Genomic DNA, 22,572 nt, shown 5'->3' with positions numbered 1-22,572 from the left:
TCCTCTCGCTATCTGCATGACCTCTTCTCAATCACCTTGTCTCACATCTATAGCACCTGCTCACATTCCCAATTCTCCTCTTTGCTCATATAAGCTCTCTTTCTTTCTTTTTTTCTCCCATTGCTCTTTTTTTTCTCTTTGTGTCTTTTGAATTTCAGTTCTATTTAGATCCTTTGTAACCTACCCAGGCTGATTATGACTCAGGGAACATCAATGAGGAAACCAGCCAAACTAATTGCTTATTCACTTGCAGCGGCGATTAGCCAATATCCTTATTAAACATTCTGGTGCTGCATGGCTACTATACTGTATACACACATACCCAAGGAACCTAACCCTCATTGTTTTTTTTCTTTGTCAAATTTCACACAAGTTTCAACTGGAAGCACCTAAAAAAGGAACCAATGTACTTGAAGTTTTACTTTTCATCACAAACATGCACACATACGCACAGACTTTAGATTATGAAGTTCAAATATGGCAACGATTTTAGTGTAGCCATAAAAGTCTCCCAAAGCTTTTCTTGTTCAGCACAAATCAGACCTTTGATTATTTACGTCAGCTTCTCATTGCCAGTGCATCACCTGTACAAACTCCAACGCATTTTTTCCCAGTTGTTGCAGTTTTTTCTGAAAAATAAATCCTATCCTCAGATAGATTCTCTCCCGTAGTTCTTGTTAGTAGTAGTTTACAGAACAGAAAATACTCATGGGGCAAGCTGTCAAACTCGTACCTTACATAAACAAGCAATTTTGGCAGATTGTCAATGTCTCATTTTCCTGAAGTGAAAAACTTCTGTTCATTTTAGTTTGATATATCAGTATAAGTATGACATCATTTGCCATTTAATTTATTCTGCCAGTGACTGTGTTATTTGAAAGGGGTCCCAAGTAGTTTTATCCATGCATATTGTATGCAAGCTCTTTTGCTAATGGCGAACAAAGGTCTTTACCAATAGTGTGGGATTTAAGTTCTATACCAACCCACAGGTTAGCATGGTAAGATATTTCCTATGCTTTAGAAACTGGAAATTTGCTTTTTGAGATCTTTGAGTGTTCTTAGAAAAGTATCAATAACTTTGTCCTTCAGCAACACATGTTGTTGCCAAATGCCCTCTTAGATGTGTTAGTTTCATGCATTTATTTGTTTGTGTGACCATGGCTTTTCCTCTATACAGATGTAAGTAAATCCTGAACTTGTGGCTGTTTTCTGCTGCCTACTGATACTCAGCACTAGAGCTGGTGGTGGTAACCAGTGCCTCACCCTCCTCATTCATAAGCAATGTTTCTGATGTGTTGGAGCTGGTATTAGTAATCTTGCTGTCTATTCATTTCAGCCATGACAAAATACTCAGTTTTTGAGAAACATTTATTTTCAATCATGAGGTAGCTCTGCCTAATGTGCAGCTAAACATTTTTACAGTATCAAAAGTGCACTCAAGTATTTTCTTACATACATAAGAAGCCTATATGAATTGACAGACACACCCTTTTTTTAATTAATTTTAAACACAGCATCTACTGTAAGTATCTTAAGTTCTCACATTGTCAGTGTGGTGAATATTTCTGGACTTCTAGACAAAAATATATTTTAACCCCATGTACATGTCAAGTTCATAACAAACCATTTGAAAAAGACTGACATAACACTCTCAAGTATTTTGTGTACCACAATTTGAGAATCACTGGCCTACCTGATTTTATAGCTAGATAATACTGCTGTTATTAATCATAATAATCATTTAGAAAATCATAATCAGATAGTAGTTAGTACTAAAACTTTATGTATTTAGTTTTTTTTTGCAACTGGAAATACCAACATTAATTTTAAATACATAACCTACATATCTTTTACTTTTTGTTTAGTGACAGCTTGATAGAGCTCTAAATGTGGAAAGAAGTACTTGACAGGCATAAATTATCTTCCAAAACAGACTAAATAGCCATTTTTGTTGATAAGCTATGTTTTGACCAAATACAAAGGACACATTGTTACACCACAAAAGTATATTTACTACTTTGTTGAATGGCTTTTTGCAAAACCTGAACCCTTAGGGGCATGACATTTATAGGTTCATGGATGTTTCAAATAAATCTTTCTAAATCGATTTTTGCATAACCTTTTATTCTATTACAATAGCTCTTGAAGTTCAGAGCATAGACATTGAATGCATTCATATTTGTGGTGCTTCCTGGGGAAATTATTTCTGATACTGGCGTTTGATAGCTTGTTCCAATAGTCCTATTGTTCTCAAAACATGTTCATTGGCATTATCACCCAATATGGATATTATAACATAAAAAGTAATTCAGAGGAGTCCTATATTATTTTGATATGTCTCTCTCACCTTAATGCTAAATTGGTGACATGTTTATGAACCATGTTTTTCACATACATGCATTTTTTGAGTAATGTATCTTTTATTTTATTGCCTAATATTTGGTTAATAGCTTCCAGGTCTCTGCTCTACTTTTCTAGGTTGGCAGTTATCATATAATGTGTGCCTCCTAAAGCAATTTAAAAGAAATGTGTTCAGTGATATGCTGTGCCTAGAGCGGGCATCTATAAATAATATTGTATTTTATATCATTATTACATTTATTAATGGCCCTATCTAATGTGAATCTAATGTCTATTTCGAGCATTGTCAGTCATGGTGTGATGTGTATGTTGAAAAAAATATTACGTTTGTGATGTACAAATGATGCATTCCTCCATCATAAATATGTACTTCGACTTCATTGTTTAAACAAACTCATGATTTGAAAAATATTTTATATTTGCTACCAGGAAACTTCTTGAATTACAAAATCCTTGATGTTTTCTCTGTATGTAGCAGTTTGTGGAGATGAACTCCCCAGATTCTTTCATGTACCTCTTTTTACATGTCTTACAAAATGCTGGAATATAGGCATTGTATCTGGACACAATGAAAGTGCAGTCCTTTGTCTGGGACATCCTTGGCATTCTTGCATCCACTGAAAACACCACTTATATTTCCTCAGCTGACAATAATAATCACAATTTCTTGTATTTTCATTTACCTGAGAAGATGTGATCTGCCATAGTCTAGAGATATGTGAGACCCACATCACTGTACCTCTGTTGGGAGGAAATTCCTGCTTGATACTACGCCGCGGGTTGGTATGCAGCGTGTAAAACAGTTTGTTTGTCGCGGATAATTTGCCTTTTACTTTAACACGAAGACAATTTCCTGTTAGATTTGCCTTTGCGATGACAATTGATAAGGCACAGGGCCAAACTTTCAAAAAGATGTGCATGTATCTGCCAAAACCAGTTTTCAGTCACGGACAGCTGTATGTTGCTCTCTCCAGAGTTCCATCTTTTCATTCACTTACTGGTATGCCTGCAGGAACACGTGCAGCGAGCGACACACACACGCATACAGGCGCGCGCGAGAGAGAGAGCGCTGGACGCATAAGAATAATAATACTTCATTACATTGATATACCGGTGTTTTCAGTATTCAAAGTACTATCCACACAGGGAGAAACCAGGAAGCAAACCCAAAATCTTCCACAGTCTCCTTACTGCAAAACAGCAACACTACCACTGCGCCACAAGGCAGTTAAAGAATGCACCGGCCTCGATTTTGTTTTCACTTCTGTTTACAGCGATCGGATCATAGCGTGCATTGTTGCAATGTTACTTTTCTTGGTGGCTTATTACATTATGGATGTTTCACATTTTATTTTTTTTCCCTGTGCTTAAAAGACATTAAAAAAGTGTTTCTCAACTGTGACTCCGGAACAACTCAGTACGCAAGCTATATTAAGCGTCAACAACGAAGACTCGCTATACCTTAATGAACAAGTGCTGAAACTTATCCCTACCGACGAAATAACTTTCACCAGCGTGGCCTCCATCGTCACAGACGATCCCGCTTTCAGTCACGGACAATTGTATGTTGCTCTCTCCAGAGGTCCATCTTTTCATTCACTCACAGTGGTATCCACAAACCCACCCCATTTGGACAACTGTGTCGTTCAGCAAGTGTTCACCCATCAATACATAATTATGCGGCGTATGTTACGCCGCGGGTTGGCTAGTTCAATATAATATTCAATTCAAAGCGCTCCATGTGTTTGAACTGCAACACAACTTGTTTTGAAGGAAAAAATCAAAATTATCAATTTGTTTTGTATATCAGTTTGAGGTATTTAAGGTCCAACCAAGGTTTAATAAATATAATACTGTGTCAGCCAGTTGTGTATTAATAGCCAACTGGGTCATAGTAATATTGCCTACTTACCTCCAATCGCTTTCAAGTCTTTGTGGCTTTTTTGTGCATTTTCAATAGCAATGAATAAATATTCATTGATAAAATACAAAATGGGGATAAAAGAGTAAAATAAAAGAGAAGATTAGTGCTATGAAACTGTGAAATATTAAACAGAATGTTTTGTTCATAAACTCAAAATAATCCTAGCATCTGTCCTTTTGATTTAAAAATATATGATATTCATGAGCTCTAGGAAACTGGAATGAAATATTTACGTTGTCATTGTTTATGTGGAGATTGCATGTTCTTCCAGAGTCTAGATGTAATTTTCCTCAAATTGTCTGTGTTAGGTTAATTTGCTTTTGATGAGTTAGTGTGGCCATGTGTGTGAGTATGCTCTGCAGTCAACTGACTTTATATTCAGCGTTGGAACCTGTCTTTGCAAGATGTTTCCAGCCATAGACATCAGCTCACTACATTTCTATAGATAGCTTGTGCATTGTAAGGCTGGTTCAATATGGTTGGTGAAAGACGGTATATATTCATTCACTGTTTTACCATAACAGAAGTTGATTAAATTTGTACAAATGCATTTAGTACTCTTATGTCTGGTGTTTTTTATTTGTTCATGTCTATTTGTGATAATGTCCCAGTGTATTTAAAGACTCAATAGATCTGGGTATTTTTCATTATCTTTCTACTGTAGTTTTAGTTATTTTTTTTATTTAAACAAGTCAACTTAAAGTCATTTGTTTGTAAATCAATCTTTTGACTTTTTGGTTTTTTTAAAAAGCCTAATTATCAGGTGAAAGAATCCAAAAAATGTCCACTTATGGACTGACTGTACTTTCAAATTCTTCATCACTCTTCTTCATTCTGGACTGTTGTCTTTATATAATACTTCTCCTTTTGAAGAATTTGCATTACCATTTTTTGTGCTCCTATATAAGGAACTCCATTCTTCTAAACAACTCTTTTTTTCCCACATGATCCAACGCCTATACTTATAAAGTTATTAATAAAGTCTCCACCCAGAAAAATGCTAATTTAAATATTTGCATTTGAAGGCTGGTTAGTTTTGTACCATAGCTATATAAGCAGCAGGCAAAAGTGTTCTATGTGGCTTTTACAACTGAATTGTGCATCAGGTAAGGCTTTTTTACTTTTCTGTCTTATAAATGTCACATATTACAAGGCTATATAGTAAATGGGGCTAAAGAGTTTAAAAGACATAGGCTTCTTAAAATTTAATTCAAGGAGAGTTATATGATGAAAATCAGAATGTACATTATTTTGAGTTTTATCAGTTAGTAAATGTGATAGATATTCAAAACAGACGTGTCAGTGTCAGAGAGAGAGAGAAATCTGCAATATGATGAGAATAACATATGTTGATTTGTTGCTTTGTGAAAATAAATTGGAAAGGTGTTTTGTTGCATAAGTTTCATTTGTAGCTTTAACAGTTTCTGATTAGCACTTTTTATGGGAAAGTGAGAATGTCAAGAACTGGAAGGTGGAATATGCGAGTCCTACCATTAAAATGAAATAGTTGTGTGACATATTAATGTGAATAAATTACAAAATACTCTCCGTAAAACTCAGTCATTTTTTATTATGAAAATGCAAAAAAGTATTTTTGAATTTTATTAACTTGTTCTGAAGAAACATTTTTTCTTGTTGAAGTCCATTGTATCTGCTTATTGATAGTAATCATAACTTGCTCATAGCTTAGACATTTCCTAAAAACACCACTTTATTAAAATGTAAGTGCTTAAAAATGGTTAAAATATAAAATAATACAAATCTGTTGTCAAATAATTTTGCTTGAATTTTATTGTCTTGAGTTAAATGCATACTTGCAAGTCAAAGCATCTATACATTTCAAAAGGTTTTGTCTTAATGATCTAAAGGAAGGACAGCAGCAATCATGTGCAGTTGAATGAAGATATGATCAACACTGCACAAAAATGTCAAATCAATTTTGGTCAATTTTCTAAAGAAGCATTTAATTTTTTCCTGCATTTTTCTTGCTGATGTTTATTAGTTATGTCACATCACACACAAAGTTGCAATAAAGCTGTTAGAGATGCTAAAAAGGAAAATTTAGCTGTAAAGGCATGTCTGTTTAACTAATCATCTGTCAAACAGACAAAACCTATGCCTGGTTATCATGACCTTTTTATATAAGTGTAATTTTTTTTTTGTTTTATTTTACTCCAGCAGAATGCAAATGAAGAAGAGTCTTTGAATTCACCTCAGACTTTTCCCAAGGATAAGATGGCATCCTCTCCTGAACACCAAACCAAATGGATTGCCGAAAAGCAGGTATCGTAAAGCAACCATAACACTTTTTAAATTTTCAAAATTTTTGCAGATATGACAAATAGAGATCACTGACAGAATGTTTAAAATTATGAAAGAAGCAAGTAAGGTAGGTGCTTGTTGTTAGTATAAATTAGTTATTCAGCAAGAACACTTGGGGACAAATGGTAGCAAACTAAAAATGTATGTCATTACTGCAGTCATCCTTTAAAAACTGGAGAAAGCATTGATCTTGTAGAGCCATATAACAAGTATAGGAGTGGAATCAAATATCTAAAGTAAAATAATTGTAAGCTATAGGTTTTCAGGTCCCTGTGAGCCAGTTTTAGGATGAGTAACCTATTAGTTATGCAAGCCATTCTATATAGAATCATGCCTTTACTTTGTGAGAAGATGATAAATACCCTAGTAAAAATCTATATGGACAAGGGGAAGAATGTACAAACCCCACTCAGGTTTTTAAAGAGCCAATGTTCATAATGTAGGTATTAAAATAAAGCACAGAGAAGTAAGATCTGAAAAGCAATATTTCTATCCCTGTACAATTTATATCCTGTAATTTAAGAATTTCATATGATATACTGTCCAAATGGGAGTTATTTGTGCATAAGACCTCTGATAAAGATGTTTCTTAACTATGCTGGTTGTCAGGCACTACTTAAGAAGGCCTGGCAAATCCCAAGTCTGCAGTGTCTTTTGATGACAGTAAACTCATCTTGGACCTCAATGTTTGACATCCAGTTCCTCTTAAGCCATTTCACATAACTTAAAATCTCTTTCATTACCCTCCTGGTTAACTTAATGGCTGTATCCCTGAACGTTTAGGCCCTTTGTTCAAATGTTAAAACATTTTAAAAAGCTGTTTTTTCTGGCAGAATAAAATAGATATAATTTTCCTTCAGGAATTTAAGTTATTGGCTAAAGAAGTATTTCAATTTGGCAGTGATTGTTATCGCTAACTGCTTCTTCTTCTACAAGCTCTCATACATATGGTGTGATTTTACGGCTGCATAATTTGCAACTTAAAATATTCCAATCAGTTTTGAATGATACTATTAGATTATTGTTATTTACTTACAGAGATAGGTGAAATATTTTTCTGTGTTCTGCTGACTCTTCAACTCCTCATGAACCTTCATTCAGATTTACATTTTAAAGACTTTGAAATAATTCTTGGGTTACATTGAATACATTTCCCATTCCCATCAGCCATCATCCCCCAATCCACCCACATGCTTTAAGTTACTCCCTTGGGCCTCTGGAAGTCATTACAATTACACTTTAATTCAGAACTCTTAACTTTGCCAGAACCTTGCTTTGAAAATAGACAAAATCACATCTGTTCTGACTCGGTCGATGTTCCTGAATTTTTCTGCCCAGCTATAACAGGTGCTATGTCTGATGTCTCAATTTCATTTGCCTTTGTATTTTCTCCTTCAGAATGACAGAAGATTCCTGATCTAGAATCATGTCTCTTGTCTTTTGAGTGCAAACCCTTGTGTGGTTGATCCTGTCAGGAATCTATAATCTCTTCCAACCTTAATATTAATTCTTGTCTAGGATGTCTAGTTCTGTCTCGGTGTACTGAAAAAGGCTTCCTCACTTATAGAACTTAAACAGGCTTTGATCTTTATAAGTAAAAGAAGATCACCAGGCCATGGGGGCTGTTTTGTAGAGTGCCTGCTTTTTGAAATTAGATTTTGCTCACTTTTTCTAATGTTACACAAACCCCTCTATTGATATGTTAATAATTGTACTCTTTATTAAAACAGAGTAAGCAACCTTCTGATTGCTCAAAATACCTCCCAATATCTTTGATGAACTCCAGTGCCAAATTGTTTGCAAAATGTCATGCTCAGTGCCTATAATCTGTCATCTACTAGTTACTACTCACTGGTAAAACAGATTAGATGCAGGCCTTTCATGGGGCTGACAACATCTGCCACCTTTTTCATGTAACTAAGCACCACCTTTAACATCTCCAGCTGCCTTCTGATTGATTGATTTACTCATTTTTTCTTTGGCAGGACTTATGTTTGATGATGTTTTTAGTGGATTGTATTAACATGATTAAGATCCTTTATTTCTTCCCCTCAGCAGTAATATTTTATTAATTACGACATTTCCCAGTCCTTTCAAATTTGCAGTGGTAGAATGTGGGATAATTAAAGATGGTGACTATCATGAAGTCCAAGGGATCTATTAGCACCTACGGATCCAAGTTCATATTGGATATGAAGCAAGTAGTACATCTAAGGCTGCAACTAATAATTATTTTGATAATTGATTAATCTGGTGATTATTTTATCAATTAATCGATTAGTTGGATTATAAAAAAAAATCATTTGCAATTAAAAACATGAAGTGCATTAAACGGACCCTTTGACCAAATAAAAAGGTCTGTGTAAAATTTTCAGAAATCAGAATTCCAGAAATTTTTTTAGATATACTACTTATAGATATTTAAACAAAATATAGGGTTTCATATGACATTTACATATATAATACATTCAAAATAAATAGTAATAAATAAAAATAAAAAACTTAGTAGCACTTATGGCTCTGGTTGTGCAATGAACACACACATACACAGTTTCATTAAAAAAACAGTAGTTTTCAATAAATTAACTAAACTTGCAGTTTTGTTTTTGTATTCAGAATCACATTAAACTGACACTTCAAAATAAAATATGTCATTTAAGTTATGTTTTTTTTTTCAGTTTCTGTGACAGAGATAGTTTACTGGCAAAGCATCATGTAAATATCTGACCAACACAATATTCCACCACAGAAGAGTCTTTTGCACCCTCATGACTTTATTAATTTTCTTTTTTCCGTTTTTTTGTAAGTCTGCAGTATTGTTTGAAATTAGTTCAGCACAATCAACATGTTTGTCATCAGTCCGTGAAATGTCTAGACTGTTTTCCTTTTGCAGCAAACCAGGTGGTTTCATTTGTGTTGAAACTCGGTTCTTTCTTTGCGAAGTATTATGCAGAGTTTATTTTCACTGAAAGATATGTTTTTGCATCATCACTTGTCTTTTTTGCCTCTAGAAAACTTAGATTCTTTTGGCGCATTTGTTTGTGGCCAACACAATGTAGCAGCCTACTGCATGTCATTTGCTGTTGGAAGTGTGCTGTTAGATTTTCATGCTTGAAATTGTGTGACCCTGCCACAAAATCTGTTTTACAGACTAAAGTAGGTTTGTTGCAGCAGTACTTGCACATTATCGTGTCTTCCTCCAGATTGTATAAAAGCCAGATGAAGTTCGATAGTCAACTAGTGTGGAACTGTGGTGTTATGGGTCCACAGCTCTTCCAACAAAGGCCGTTTTGTTTTAAATAAATAATCGCCGCACTCGCGGCTTAGTGAGGGGGCATGGTAACTGTAGCGAGCCGCAGGGCAATCTGCGGTGTGGGCGTTTCTCACCTAAGTGCACAGGTGGGAGACTGCCCACATCCGTGATCGTTCCTGTGGCTAATGGGCTGCAGCTGCCATGTCCTCTCAGCATATATAGAGAAGCGTGAGCTGGTTAAAGGGGAGAAAAAGAAAAGAAGGAAAGAGAGAACAGGAGGTAGTAGGAGAAGACAGGAAGCAGGTGGAGAGTGCCGGTGTGAGGAAGAAGGAGAACGAGTGAGGGAGAAAGCAGGCAGCTGGGATGAGAGCCCACGAGGGGAGTGTTTGGCCGACACTCAGTGGGGCTGAAGAAAGCGGTCGCTCCAGCTGAGCGACTTAGGAGCTGGAGCGACCAGTAGAAGCGTCGACTGACCGTAGAAGGCAGCAGGAGTCAATGAGACTGTGAACTGGTGTAGCCTCAGTGTGAGCGCCTTGGCCGCTGGGGAATGGTCCAAAGTCTTGGTCCGGTTGGGAGCCTGACGAAGCCAATGGTCGGAGGGCTACCGGACCTGATTGAAGGGCAGCTGATCCTGCAGGTAGGCGACTCTCCTGTAGAGCAGTCCAGATGGGTGTAGCAGGGGAGCCGCCATGGAAACAGAAGACATCAGGCTTGTGGTTTTAACATTGTTGCTTCCTGTGCTATTTTACCTCGTGGTTTTTAGAAGAGTTTGTGTATTGATTTTAACCTCCACATGTTTTTGGATTATTTATTTATTTAATGAATGAACTGCACAGCACTTTACTTTGAACTCTGTTTTGGATTTGTTGTAAATAAAAGCACTTAGCACTTTTAAACCATCCCCTTGCTCATTGTTATTGCCTCACTGTCTAGCTCATCGGTGACATTACCGACGGTGTTGGGTTCAAGGGCTCCCTAACAGCCGATGGGAGCGTGGAGCCGAACCTGCATCATCACAGGAACTTTCGCTTTTCCACCCTGCTCCTATCTTTTGACTCAGAATGAGCGATATGCCTTTCAGCTACGATTGATGTGCTGTGAGATTCGCCGCCGCACTCTCACAGAGTTTTTGATTTCAGTCGCATATGAACCTGAAAAAAAAAGTTTTATGCTTGCACAGGGACTTATGTTTCTTCAAAACATTTAGTGCAAACACACACACGCTAATGTTACATGTGTTTGCAAACCTGTAATGCAGCACCATAATTTAGCAGAGTGACCAAGTCAAAAAAAAATCACCCAAATATGGTACGTGAAAATCTGAAAGTTGACTAGCTAGTGGCTAATGATACATTTTTAGTCAACTAACATGACATTCTGTCGCATGTGCTAGTGTTTTATGACTATGACTCGAATTATTCCTTACTTCAAACCGAAAGTCGTATCATTATGCCTAGCCTAACAAACATTGCGTTCATATATCAGTATCACATAACGCTGAAGTAACATTCAATTTACGGAGATGACAGTTGTTTTCCTTCTCCAAGGAGCGAGTAATGGCATGTTTCCTATGTTTGTGCATCTCCATTGTGCTCTTGTGCCATACGATATCAGACCTACACGTTTTGCAACTCACATCTTTTATTTTTTTCTGCAACTCACATTTATTTTTCTGTGCTCAGGTTAAAGTGCTCCTAAACTCTTAGGACACGAAATCCTTTCTTGCACATGCTTACCGTCTGCCTTTTTTCAAATGCATTCACAAATGAATGAAGCAGAGACTAAATTCCAGCACAACGTACTCAGCATAATGATGTAATCAACTAAACGATGATAGTGATCATTGCCAATGTTTTTAATAATCGATTATTACCAATTATGATGATTGCTTGTTGCACCCCAATTACATCTCTCAAATGCTTTCTTTATGGCAGATATCAAGGCAAGATAAAAAAAAATAAAAATATCTGTACAAACGGGGCAGCATGGTGGTGCAGTGGTAGCGCTGCTGCCTCGCAGTAAGGAGACATGTGTTCGCTTCCCGGGTCCTCCCTGCATGGTGTTTGCATGTTCTCCCTGTGTCTGCGTGGGTTTCCTCCAGGTGCTCCGATTTCCTCCCTAGTAAATTGTCCCTAGTGTGTGCTTGGTGTTTGGGTGTCTGTGTGTGTGTGCCCTGTGGTGGGCCGGCGCCCTGCCCGGGATTTGTTTCTGCCTTGCGCCCTGTGCTGGCTGGGATTGGCTCCAGCAGACCCCCGTGAGCCTGTGTTAGGATATAGCGGGTTGGGTAATGACTAACTGACTGAACAAACAGTAGCAAATGACTAGAAGGCTTTTGTAGATCTGTATGCTAAGAAACTGCCTTATGTTATGTTCCTGTATAGTGATGAGCAAACTCCATGTGTTCACTTCACTGCTTGTTTGGAAAAATCATGGAAGTGTTCGGGAATATCGCTCAACTCAGCGAAATGCATGGGGAAGGACTAACTGAACTAGAATTTAATTGGATTATAATGGTGCAATCATCTTTAATGTATCCCTGAGTGCTAGCGAACCATCTGCCAACTATAATGGACCAATTATTGTGGTCAAAAAAGTGACCTGAGCTGTGCACTACTATGCCTCTGTGAGATTAAAGAAGAAAGGACGCATTCAGTGACACGCAATCATAGATTTCCTTAAAACAAAGCGGAAATGCCGAAATTGTAGTCAAAAGTCAGAAAAAATATGTAGGTCTTTTAAAGAAATAAAATTCAAGGTGGCGTGTCATGATTGAAGCCATTGGCTCATTCCGTTTTTTGAAGTTGCCCTGAAGGCTCTCCAAACTATCTGTGCTGATGTTTTGCATATTTTTTTCTATTAAAAAAGATGGAAATGTCTTGTAAATAGTAATAAATCTTTCATTATTATTATTATTTCATAGAGTCTCCTGTGTTTGTTTGTCGTCAGCCTCCTCCAAGGTCTGTTTTCATTCTCCAAATGGCTAATTATGCATGCACAGGGCACATCTCCTTCTCTTATATTGAAGTTGACTCGGAATTAAGAAGGACTTGCACATTAGGCGACAAGCAGAGATAACTCAATGTTTATTCTGTATATGTTTCATAAAAGGCGGCATGGTGGCGCAGTGGTAGCGCTGCTGCTTCGCAGTAAGGAGACCAGGGTTTGCTTCCCGGGTCTTCCCTGCATGGAGTTTGCATGTTCTCCCCATGTCTGCATGGGTTTCCTCCGGGTGCTCCGGTTTCCTCCCACAGTCCAAAGACATGCAGGTTAGGTGCATTGGTGATCCTAAATTGTCCCTAGTGTGTGCTTGGTGTGTGTGTGTGTGTGTGCCCTGTGGTGGGCTGGCGCCCTGCCCGGGGTTTGTTCCTGCCTTGCGCCCTATGCTGGCTGGGATCCAGGAGACCCCCATGACCCTGTGCTAGAATATAATGGGTTGGATAATGACTGACTGTTTCATAAAAATAAAATTTTGAGAACCAATTATATACAGTATTAATGTGCCTTTATGGTTTTACATTTTACAGGATTTGTTTTTATGGAAAAAGTAAAAAACTGGTATGAATACTGATGCTATAGTAGGTCACCAGCTTCCTTAGCACATTTGGTTTCCATGACATCTGCATATTCTGCTTATATCTGCATAGGTTTTCTCTGCTAAAACAGAGTTTCTCCCAGTGTTCAAATCTACAGTGTATCAGCCAGTAGACTAGTGACAGTAACTGTGAGCACAATTGTGTGCTCTTCATAGTGCCAACCACTGCCCGATCGTGCCTCTGTGAGATCAAAGAAGAAACAACGTAGTGAGAGATGCGCAAACTTCGTAACCAGAAAGCAATCCTTTCTTTTATTAAAACAAAGAGAAATTCCCAAATTGGAGTCTAAAATAATGAGATCTATAAAACCTTGAAAGTCAAAGAAACGATCGCCAAAGAGAATATTTTTTAATACAATATCACTGCCCTTTGTGCCTGTTCATCTTCATGCTGTAAGCCCCATGCCTCCTCCTCTTCCTCCTGGAGTATCCCTGACTTGCCGGTCTGCCTACTGGGCATGCTCACCTCCTCCTTGGAACTCTCTCCCATCTCGAGCAGGCCACTTAGTGTCCTGTCCTGTAGGAACCCTAATGGGAGTACATCATGGCTGAAAACATTATTGGCCTGCTGGAAAGGAGCCACCTGCTGCCACTGGTCCCCAATAAAATATCCCAGTGGCAGTACTTGGCCTCTGGTACTCTGCTCCATAAGACAATCGTTCACTTGCACTGTTCCAACAATCACTCCACCATGTACATGGTGGTGTTCCACTGCATTACTGCATCACAAACCAGGCTGTGGCGGTTCAGGTGGTGCTGCTGCTGATTTTTTGTGAGCTATGCATTGGCATTAGGGAGTGGAGAAAATGGCTGAAGACCCACTCTGCCTTGCTCAGAAGCTCTCCCAACCCCATGCAAGTTAAGAGGAACCTCTGCACCACGAAGTTGAGCACATGAGGAACACATGGCACGTGGCTCAATTTGCCAAGTCACCGGGCAGACAGTAGGTTGGTGCCATTGTCTGACACCACTGCGCCCATCTGGAGCTGCTGATGGGTCATCCACCTCTGGATGTGACCCTAGAAGGCAATCAGAATCGTAGGCCCAGCATGGCTTCTCTCACCCAGACACACCAGCTTAATCACAGCCTGGCTCCGGATATGCAGTGCAATAACATAGCGATGGGGACATTTGCTGGATGGCCCAGTTTAGCTTGAGTCTGAGTTGGAGGCAGCTATACAGTAGGAGTAGGTGAAAGTGGCAGAGGAGGGGAGTGGGTCTGTTCAACACCCAATCCCCCGGGGTGGCTCCACCAACTCTAATGGTACCCTCCTAACGGCACCCTCCCCAACCCCTAGGTGGGTAACCCAATGAGCAGTAAATGATACGTACTGCGTTTTTTTCTGCAACTCACATTTATTTTTCTGTGCTCAGGTTAAAGTGCTCCTAAACTCTTAGGACACGAAATCCTTTCTGGCACATGCTTACCGTCTGCCTTTTTTCAAATGCATTCACAAATGAATGAAGCAGAGACTAAATTCCAGCACAACGTCCTCAGCATAATGATGTAATCAACTAAACGATGATAGTGATCATTGCCAACGACTATTGACTTTGAATGCACTGCTAATGACTGATTTAATTGAAAAAATAAGCATCTCTTAGATAGATAGATAGATAGATAGATAGATAGATAGATAGATAGATAGATAGATAGATAGATAGATAGATAGATAGATAGATAGATAGATAGATAGATAGATAGATAGATAGATAGATAGATAGATACTTTATTAATCCCAATGGGAAATTCACATTCTTCAGCAGCAGCATACTGATACAATAAATAATATTAAATTAAAGAATGATAACAATGCAGGTGAAAAACAGAAAAACAGACAATAACTATGTATAATGTTGAATGTTAACGTTTACCCCTCTGGGTGGAATTAAAGAGTCGCATAGTTTGGGGGAGAAACGATCTCCTCAATCTGTCAGTGGAGCAGGACAGTGACAGCAGTCTGTCGCTGAAGCTGCTCTTCTGTCTGGAGATGATACTATTAAGTGGATGCAGTGGATTCTCCATAATTGATAGGAGCCTGCTGAGCGCCCTTCACTCTGCCACAGATGTTAAACTGTCCAGCTCCATGCCAACAATAGAGCTTGCCTTCCTCACCAGTTTGTCCAGACGTGAGACATCTTTCCTCTTAATGCTGCCTCCCCAGCACACCACTGCGTAGAAGAGGGCGCTCGCCACAACTGTCTGATAGAACATCTGCAGCATCTTATTGCAGATGTTGAAGGACGCCAGCCTTCTAAGGTAGTATAACCGGCTCTGTCCTTTCTTGCACAGCGCATCAGTATTGGCAGTCCAGTCTAATTTATCATCCAGCTGCACTCCCAGATATTTATAGGTATGCACCATCTGCACACAGTCACCTTTGATGATCACTGGGTCTATGAGGGGTCTGGGCCTCCTAAAATGGGTATACATTAAAACTTGTGTTAAGACTAAATACTGCAAATACAACAAGTGTTTTTCAGTTTTTCAACTGCTGCGCTGTGGAAATAGCAGTGTACTGTAATGTCCCTGGGTCTTGACCTGAGAAGCTGACATAAATGCAGATCTGTGATCACCTTTACTTTAATTGCACTCAGACTCGTCTATCCCCTCTATACTGTCTTCCGCTTCATTGTTACGGTCCTGAAGCACACCGCTCTTTCACTGTCACTTCTGTACTCACTCGTTCACTTCGTGCTGTTCGTGCACACTGTGCTTCTCCTTAGGGATGGACAGATCGATACTTCGATACTCAAACTGTGAACATTTGGTATCGAGTACCATTAAATATTGATTGATATTTTTTCTGTAAGATACGGTAGCAAGGTCCTTACAAAGGAACAGAATGTATTAAATAGCTTATGCACTTTTCGCTCTGACGTACTGAAATGAGCAGACGCACTGTGACGTAAGAACACCATACAATCACACCCTTTGCGCAAGTACAGACCCTGTACAACAGTGGGCAGACCAAAAGCATGGCGATATATGCAGCTACTTTTTACGGATGGAAAAGAATACAGCCGCCCGATGCAATATTTGTGAGAAGAGTGAACAGTACATTGGCAAAACAAGCACACACTAACCAACAGAAAGGCGTTTGTAAAACATCAAAAAGATGCAAATATGAAGCACAGCGATTTAGCTACAATCAGTGCCAGTCGCCAGATAATGAACGTTGCAGTGGAATTTTCAAAGAGGCACGAGACGTTGTCTAAGTAATTGTTACTAGCACATTTATGTAGACGAGGGTTTACTGAAGTAATTTTTGTTGAGTTTAACATTTTGCCGTTTACTACTAATTAATAATTATGAAACACAAAGCCCTTAGTCAGAGCATTTTGTCACGGGTTATATCCGTTTGTTTTTTTCTGCTAATTAAACTGAAAGGTACAATATAAACAATATACATAAATAAGAATGTTAAATAGTCTTAAGACTATGCAAAATACTTAATAGCTAATTTGAAGGTGAAACCTTTCACTGAAAGTAGTTTTTCTTTCAGAAAAATTAGTGCCCGATTCAATGTTAGTAAAAATATCATTTTTTTGCAAGTTTAGTGGATTTACAAGTCCTTTAAGTGCATTAGTAACAGCAACTAGTCTATTAAAATATCATTTTTGTACTAAATTTTGTATTGCTAAACTTGTATTGTGCTCCCGTCTCCTCCCAAAGTCCAAAGACACGCAGGTTAGCCAGATCGACAGTGTTAAATTGGCCCCCTATGTGTGTGTATGTTCACTCTGTGGTGGGCTGTCTCTCTGTCCAGGGATTGTTCCTGCTTTGCATCCGCTAAGGAAAAACAGGATCAATTGTAAAAATGTTAATGTTATTTTTTTTTCTAAATACAAATTGGAAACATAGCTAAATGTAAAACTAATATGACAAAATCTTTCTCAATAAAACAGAAGGAATATAATGCAAAAGTGGGAATATTATTTTATGGTAAATGTTATTGTTCTAAGGGGATTGGTTTAAGTACTTTGGTGAAGTGATTGCCTGTTTTACATGTATTAAACAAATAACCACATTTTTATGAAAATGTAAAAGTTCATATTATCTTTTACATTTGTATGTTCATTCTGGGCGGCATGGTGGTACAGTGGTGCTAATATTGCTGCCGCACAGTAAGGAGACAGAGATTTGATGTGACTCCTCCTTATGAGAATGTTATCCCTCTGTGTAAGTTTCCTCCAACAGTCCAAAGACATGCAGGTTAGGTGAACTGACAAAGCTAAATTTGCCTTGGCATGTGTTTGGTGTGTTTGCCCTGCAATGGTTAGGCATCCTGTCCAGGATAGGCTTCTGCCTAATGCCCTATGGCATCTGGGAAAGGCTCTGGTACCCCTCCCCAAGCAGACCTGGTCTGCAGTAAGCAGGTTAAAAAATGATATGACATGTTCATTATATTAATATATATTTTGTAAAAAAAAATGTGTTATAGTAACAATTTAACTTGTTACTTATGTAGTTAGAGCAGCATGTTCCTAAATATATGTAGTTGTGCTCTTTCACAGTTTTGGGATAAAATGCTGGTCATTGCCTAACTGGAGTTTACTGGTTCTCCCCATGTCTTTGTCAGTTCTTTCTGAATACTATTCTTAAAAAGCTAATATATTTGTGTTTGGTTGACTGGAGCTTTTATGTTATCCCATGTGTTAGTGAGCTTGTGTCTATGAGTAGTTTTTTTGTCCCATCCAGGACTGTTTCCTGCCTGCACCCAGTTTTACAGGGAAGGGGTTTAACTCCATGTCACAAGAATAGACCTAAAAATGTACTTTACTTTAACTTTGTAACTTCTAAGACAAGCCTAAACAAACAATAAGGATGCCTAAGTTACTTACAATACTTAAAAACATTTATGATAGGTTGAATGCCCAGTGGGAGCTTGGCAGTCTTTTGGCCTTGAACCCATGCAGTTTGTGTTTTTTTATGTTCTCCCGGCCATCTGACCTTATCATTGGACTCATCTTTAGAGATTTAAAAAACAGTTTTATATATAAGTACTCTACTTCTCTATTAATTGTGTATCTATTTTATGCAAGTGTTTATTTTTTATTTCTTGTATGTTACTTATTCATTAATAATTTGCTTTTCTTTGTAACTATTTCCTTGACATCTTGTAAAGCACTTGGAGCTACAGTACATCCAGTTTATGAAAGTGTTACAGAATTAAATGGTGTTGTTCTAAATTTTGTAGCAGAAGTCACATTTACACCAAGTGTATTTGAGACTAGGAGATTTAGAACCTGATGAGTAGTAGGAGCTACCTGCTCATAGTGCTAGAGATTAGACCTAAAATTCAGGGGTTTATTCTTAAAAATTGTAACTTTTTGTCAACACCTGTATGAATCACATCTACTTTGTTTATTTATTTATGTATTTATTTATATTTTTTTGTTACATCATTTGGACAGTAGTAGCTGCACACAAAGCACAGAAAACATAGTTTTGAACACAGAACAATAAAAAGCAACAAACATGTTCCATTGCAACAGGGACACTAAGCTATGGTTCATGGCAGCAGCCCTATCCAGAGCCCATTGTAGCCCTTAATGGGTTAGGTCTTTCAGTTGTCTTCCTTCCACACTCACCTACTGTATCTTAAATAGGCATGGTGGCCTCTCTCATCCTTGTCAGATTCCACATGCTAACATATAATTACTTAGAGACCAAGTTTCTGAACTTGGTCTTAAAAGAAAAGTATATCCTTAGTTTATCCAGCTGGATAGACTGTATTATCAACTATTCCATTTTACTGTTCAGTATGTTGGACTGTTATCCCTATTAGTATCCTAAGGGTCTCTGCTCTGACGTTTTGTACAATCCAAGCCCCTGCCTCCCTCTACCAACGCCCCCCCTTTCTTTGTCTCTCTATATTCTGCTCATCTGCGGTTCTATTCAATAAGGGCGCGCACAAAAAGGCGACCTTCAAAAGGGCGACCTCAATTGGGCGCGGAGAATAAAAGCGCACATAAATAAAAGTGATCTTCAAAAGGGCGACCTCAATTGAGCACCGAATAAAGGCGCGCGTAAATAAAGGCGAGCTTCAAAAGGACGACCTCAATTGAGCGCCGAATAAATGCGCGCGCAAATAAAGGAGCGCTTCAAAAGGATGACCTTCGGAGCGAATTAAATTAATTGTCCTTGATTATGCTAATAGACCGCATCTCGAATATCTACGTGGCATTGCACATAATCTACAGCTTCAAGTGTAACTTGCTTTCACCTTTTTATACATTCAGTCATTGCCTTAATCTAATTTTCTGTAATTTTGAAAACAACGAAATATGGAGAGCTTTAGAAATAGTTCGTTAGAAGTTCATGCATTAATTAATTGGATGTTTTAATATTCTTGCTTTCACCTTTTTATACGTTCAATCATTGCCTTTATCTAATAAATTTTCTGTAATTTTGTTGCGTTTGCCTTTATTCGCAGCGCCCAATTGACGTCACCCTTTTGAAGCGCTCCTTTATTTGCACGCGCATTTATTCGGCGCTCAATTGAGGTCGTCCTTTTGAAGCTCGCCTTTATTTGCATGCGCATTTATTCGGCGCTCAATTGAGGTCGCCTTTTTGAAGATCGCTTTTATTTATGTGCGCTTTTATTCGCCGCGCCCAATTGAGGTCGCCCTTTTGAAGGTCGCCTTTATGTGCGCGCCCTTATTGACGGATACCCTCATCTGCATGTAGAGGTTTTACTTCTGAGTCTGTACTCCTACTGTATGCACTGAGTGTCAATGTTCTGCTTGTTTATGCCCTGTATTCACTGTTTAAGTTACTTTTTAATGTCATCTTTGTAATTTTGAGCATTTTCTATGTGTTTATTGTATTTATTTGTTTAATGTACAGTATATATTTTTTTATTATGGTGAAGTTATGTTTCTATGTGTGTATTCATATTGTGTTACATTCCTTGTGCTTTGTGGGTTAATCCCCAAGAGGTGGGACCTCCTGTCTATCTCTGTTATGAATTGTTCAGAGCTGGGGAAACCCACTAATCAAATGCAGTTCATTCATAGTCTCTTGGTTTGGGTGAGTGCTCTTTGTGTTTTTGATTTTTTTTTTGGAATTTAAGTGATTATGTTATTCTCTGGATTTCTGACATCTGCTCTGTTTTTGACAACTCTTATCAGATTCGGTATTGGATTGTCTATGGGCACATCCATTTCACCATGTTGTGCTCTATTAAGCATTCTTGTGTTACAAGCATTTTCTTGAAAAATAAATAGTGTTTTATTTATAAAGATTCTTTATCTGCACTTTTTATACATTCAAAAGCTTATGGTAATAATTTCATTGTTGGGGGTATTTGCTAGTATTTTGGGACTTTATAGTTTTGTGGCCAGTATCCCACAAGTGTGCCTCTACTCAGTTCTCCAGTAAGGATCCTGGCTTGCTCCCCAGCTAGTTTGGAGGCTCAAGTAAAGATTGTGGAGAAGAACTCCCTGATCCAGGACAACTGGTTCTTAGTAGCTTTTGTCTTCTCATTTTGTAATGATGTAGTCATGATGTAGTCACCTTACCATGGTGTTCCTCTTTCATTCTTGCCCATGCTGAGCCTCATTCCTACTCCATTGACACTGTAGTATATCTTTCATGTCTAGTACTCTATTGCTATGGGTGCTGCTGTAGAGACAGTAATTATAATTTGAGTTGGAAACCGGGTTCCAGTTGATTTCAGAGTTTTAAGGAGCCATTATAAAGCAGTGCAACAAATGTAGTAACCAAGAATGTTTTTCAAATTGTTTTTCAGCTAAATCTAGTCAATTCTGTGTCCCAACTTTCCATTGAAATAAAGACAGAGCTAAGTGATCCAGAAGATAGGAAACGCTGGGAGGAAGGAAGGATGGACTACATGGGGAGAGATTCTTTTGAGAACATTAAGAAGAAGCTGGACAGATTTCTTGAACAATAAATTTAGGTGTTCACTTTGCTTCCTTTGTAAGACTGCTACCATTATATGTCCTAAGGAAATAACACAATTGCAGGTGCAGTGTATTTTGTTTGTTGGCATCAATTAGCATTTTTTCATTTTAACTGTACAGTCAATGCAGGTAAAAACAGTATATTAAAAAAAATTTGGGGTTTAAGTAGCAGGTAAGTTAAAAAATCCTATGACTCAAAGTGTGGTGTTGTTTGAGTTTGAATGGCATAAGATATGCTAATAATAGCCAAAATTGAAGTGTATTAGAAATGTATATGTACATATTCAAGATTTATATAGGAAGTATCACTTAATTGTCCAAATCATTTTTGAAGCCGAGTTGAGCAGGTAGTAAAACTGAGTGAATTCTGTAAGGACTGTGTGCCTTCCAGTGTAAAAGAAGTGCCTTTAAGGAGGCTTACCATTCTTTAGTAATGGTGCTTCACCTCAATTTCATTTCAGTTTCCTTTTTACATACTTACAATACAATTATTTAATTTTGAAGATATAAAATAAATTTTGTGGTTACTTCAACCTGCAATATCACAACATTCATGACTTTTGTCGTTTTTGAAGTGCATTTATAGCCCTATCACATGTACCAAATGTTCATAAAATCAGAATAATAGTGTTATATTTAACAAAATACATATCCAAAAACATACATACATAAATATATAAGAGTGAAATCAGCTACAAAACTACAGCTTTATGTTTGCAAAATTAGAATGTGTTGTCTTTTATGTACGCATAGATAATAATCTACGAATAACAAGTGTAAAATAATATTTTATTGTACATTACAATAAAAATCTATACTTGTAAGCTATTCATTTTGTTGAATCTTATGAAAGGATCCTTCTCTTTCAAATATGACAAAGACTTATAGAAAACTCAAAATTATATAAAAGGGTGTGTGTATTTAAGCACATGAAACTAGATGACTCAGGTGAGTAACTTATATTTTAAAAGTGGGAGGCACATGTGTTCACATAGAGTAAAGCCTGAACTTGCACAGTGCAAACACGCTCTACGAGACAGGTTTTTAAAGTTGTATTCCTGTGACTTTAAACTAATCACTATGGTTGCTGACATACTTTGAAAAGTAATTTGAAAAAGCTAATGGGGCACAGTGTGTGATAAACATATCTTCAGGTGAGCTTTTAGAAAGGTGATGGTGCAGAGATGTTTT

At 37.8% G+C, this 22,572-nt stretch overlaps 1 protein-coding gene across 2 annotated transcripts in view; it reads left to right on the top strand.

Annotated features, from left to right (window-relative positions):
• Positions 1 to 22,209, top strand: part of LOC114650934 (glycogenin-1) — a 57,692-nt gene extending 35,483 nt beyond the window's left edge. Inside the window, exons 8-9 of one of the 2 annotated variants that reach the window (XM_028800879.2) lie at positions 6,467 to 6,568; positions 21,210 to 22,209. In XM_028800879.2, coding sequence (XP_028656712.1) covers positions 6,467 to 6,568; positions 21,210 to 21,371 — 264 coding nt within the window. In that variant the 3' untranslated portion in view covers positions 21,372 to 22,209. Of the gene's footprint in view, positions 1 to 6,463; positions 6,569 to 21,209 lie in introns of both variants that reach the window. The other variant, XM_028800878.2, reaches the window with a different exon arrangement.
• The last annotated feature ends 363 nt before the right edge of the window (positions 22,210 to 22,572 follow it).

Source organism: Erpetoichthys calabaricus, chromosome 4 (assembly GCF_900747795.2).
Source record: "Erpetoichthys calabaricus chromosome 4, fErpCal1.3, whole genome shotgun sequence".
Classification (NCBI taxonomy): Eukaryota; Metazoa; Chordata; class Cladistia; order Polypteriformes; family Polypteridae; genus Erpetoichthys; species Erpetoichthys calabaricus.
Note: the sequence above shows the minus strand (reverse complement) of the source record. Positions and strands in the feature narration are given on the sequence as shown.